Here is a 2,500-nt window from a genome sequence, read left to right as displayed (position 1 = left end):
CTCAATCTAGGTAATAGTTTTTCTCTTTCAGGGAGTTACCGAGAGTGAATAGGTTCGAGTCCCTGTCAGGGTGGACATTTACATATCTCTTACTGTATCATGACAGAGTATTTTTAGTAACATGTCTTGTGTTATCTCTGCCGGTACTGTCATTGTCTTGGGCATTATTATTTGTTTTGATTTACTATAAATAAATGACATTTCTTGAAAGTTTAGATTTTTTATTGAGATTTTTTTTCTTTCTTCTTTTATTATTATTATTATTATTGTTATTATCATTATTATTATTATAATATAGCATGTGCCTTCGAGACTGATATTTATGAACAGACTAGTTTCTTTTGTAGTATGTGCACTCTATATTGATGTTGAGAAATATACAAAAAACAAATTAGATCATGGCATCTGAATAGAAATAGTTCACGATTTTCCAAAAATAATGATTTTGTTTTTCAGCTTTGGAAGAGAAAGTTGCCAAATTATTAGAAAAGGAAGCAGCTCTGTACGTCCCATCAGGCACAATGGCAAACCTTGTGTGTGGTAAGTGTTTATTTTGATATGAATAGGATGGTGGGAATAACAAGAAGAGAATGGTACTTAAGGCTTAGTAATTTGGAATCTTAGGTCTGGATTTCTTCAGCTCTGATACTTGGTTACTTACTTAGTGGTAGTTACAGCCTGAGTCTTGTTAGTAGCTCATGCCAGGGCCATCCTGGGGGACCGCCCGTATTTGTATTTATTTAGTTCATTGTATAATTGTCACAAGCAGGATGTTATGTCTCCATGATAACAATTATAACCTCAATACAAATTTTGGAATCATACAATGCACAATTTATTTCCCAGTTTTAACACACTGTTGGAGCCGAGGGTCAGAGATTGTTGTCGGGGATCAGAGTCACCTAAACCTTTGGGCCCAGAGAGGAGTTCCTCAGGTAACGGAACGGGAGTGCTCGTTGTTTGTGGTCTGTCTTTTACATTTTTTTTTGTATTTTTCCAACTATGATTTTATTTTATTCTTTTATATACAAATTCCTATTATCACCTCTCTGTTTCTTCTTATTTTATTCATTTGAATAATTTTTCAGATGAATCATCATATATATATATTTTTTATTTTCTGTAATACATTCAAGTTTTATGATAGTCTTTTGGATCCTTATATTGATTACTGTCCCTTTTTGCAGATTGGGAGCGTCCACCATCGAACAATCAAGAACCAATCTGACGGGACTTTCTCACTGCAAGAATTGCGGTCGTTAGTTCGAGACGATGACCCACACTGGCCTGTCACAACCCTAGTGTGTGTGGAAAATACTCACAACATGATGGGGGGCAAGGCACTACCTCTCCAGTGGTTAGATGATGTGAGTTACTGAATGAAGACATTAGTGGCTGTGCCCCATGGGAACTCTTTCTTTTGAGATTCTATGCTTTTGTCTTTAACCCAATGCCGCCGGCCGCCAGCCACAGACGGCGATTATGTAATATGATAGCGCGGGTGCCGTCATACGCCGTCAATGATATAATTGATTTAGGCCTATGCGTTCGAGAGCCCCGGCATTGACGCCAAAAAGGACGAAACGGCCCGGCGGGAATGGGTTAAAGATATTGTATTTCTTTAGTGTATGGTAAGTAAAAAGGCAGGGTGACATAACCAAAGAATATAATTTTTTTTTCTTTTTTTTTGCTTTTGTTTTTTTTTTGGTTCTTTTTTGACATTTTGTTTCTTGCTTTACCTCCCCCTCCTCTTCCTCCTCCTCTCTTTACTTTTATAGTCAGTGCTGTGTTTATATATCTATCAGTGCCCAGTGTTAATACCAAAGTTTGAAAGCCAAACTTGTTGCCTCATTGAATATTATCTTTCAATCCTTTGACCTTTGTATATTGTATTGCAAACCATGTTTAGACAAGTAATGAATTGTACAGGAAATTGCTTTCTGCAAGAAACCAAGGCTTGGTTAAGCTTCTATGATTTATTGTTCATTTGAAAAAAGCTATGATGAGGCTGATAAGGAGAGATTATATAAATCAGAGGGTCTGGCAATTAGTTAAAGTTGTCACCCTGCAGCTAAGAATTATTCGTTCTTGGTGACTGTTTTTCATCAGATTTTCACTGAATGGTTGCTTAATTATAACAGTGAAAAATGCTGTTATCACCATATAGAATAGGAAAAATCTTCATCGTAAATGATCTCAGCTAATCTTGATAAAATTATTTTATTTAAGTCATGCCTCTTATTAGTACCTCATAGAGAAAATCAATACCTAGTGAATGTTGATGAATGATACAAAAAAAAGATAAAAAAAGAATAAATAAATGAATAAATAATAATAGTAATAATCTTCTACCCAAGCTAATGAATATTAATTAATGATACAAAAAAAAAAAAAAAAAAAAAAAAAAAAAAACAAAAATAAAAAAAAAATATATATAATATATAATATATATATATATATATATAAATATATATATATATATATATATATATATATATAT

The 2,500-nt window shown here is 33.5% G+C and overlaps 1 protein-coding gene across 2 annotated transcripts in view; it reads left to right on the top strand.

Annotated features, from left to right (window-relative positions):
* The window catches only part of LOC122247190 (uncharacterized), an 8,655-nt gene that overhangs the window by 3,696 nt on the left and 2,459 nt on the right, over positions 1-2,500 (top strand). For both annotated transcript variants that reach the window (XM_043006215.2, XM_086533799.1), the window contains 3 exons: positions 457-540; positions 847-935; positions 1,188-1,367. In XM_043006215.2, coding sequence (XP_042862149.1) covers positions 457-540; positions 847-935; positions 1,188-1,367 — 353 coding nt within the window. The remainder of the gene's footprint in view (positions 1-456; positions 541-846; positions 936-1,187; positions 1,368-2,500) is intronic.

This window comes from Penaeus japonicus, unplaced genomic scaffold (genome assembly GCF_977035675.1).
Source record: "Penaeus japonicus unplaced genomic scaffold, GWHDUDI00000001_assembly GWHDUDI00000003, whole genome shotgun sequence".
Taxonomy (NCBI): domain Eukaryota; kingdom Metazoa; phylum Arthropoda; class Malacostraca; order Decapoda; family Penaeidae; genus Penaeus; species Penaeus japonicus.
Note: the sequence above shows the minus strand (reverse complement) of the source record. Positions and strands in the feature narration are given on the sequence as shown.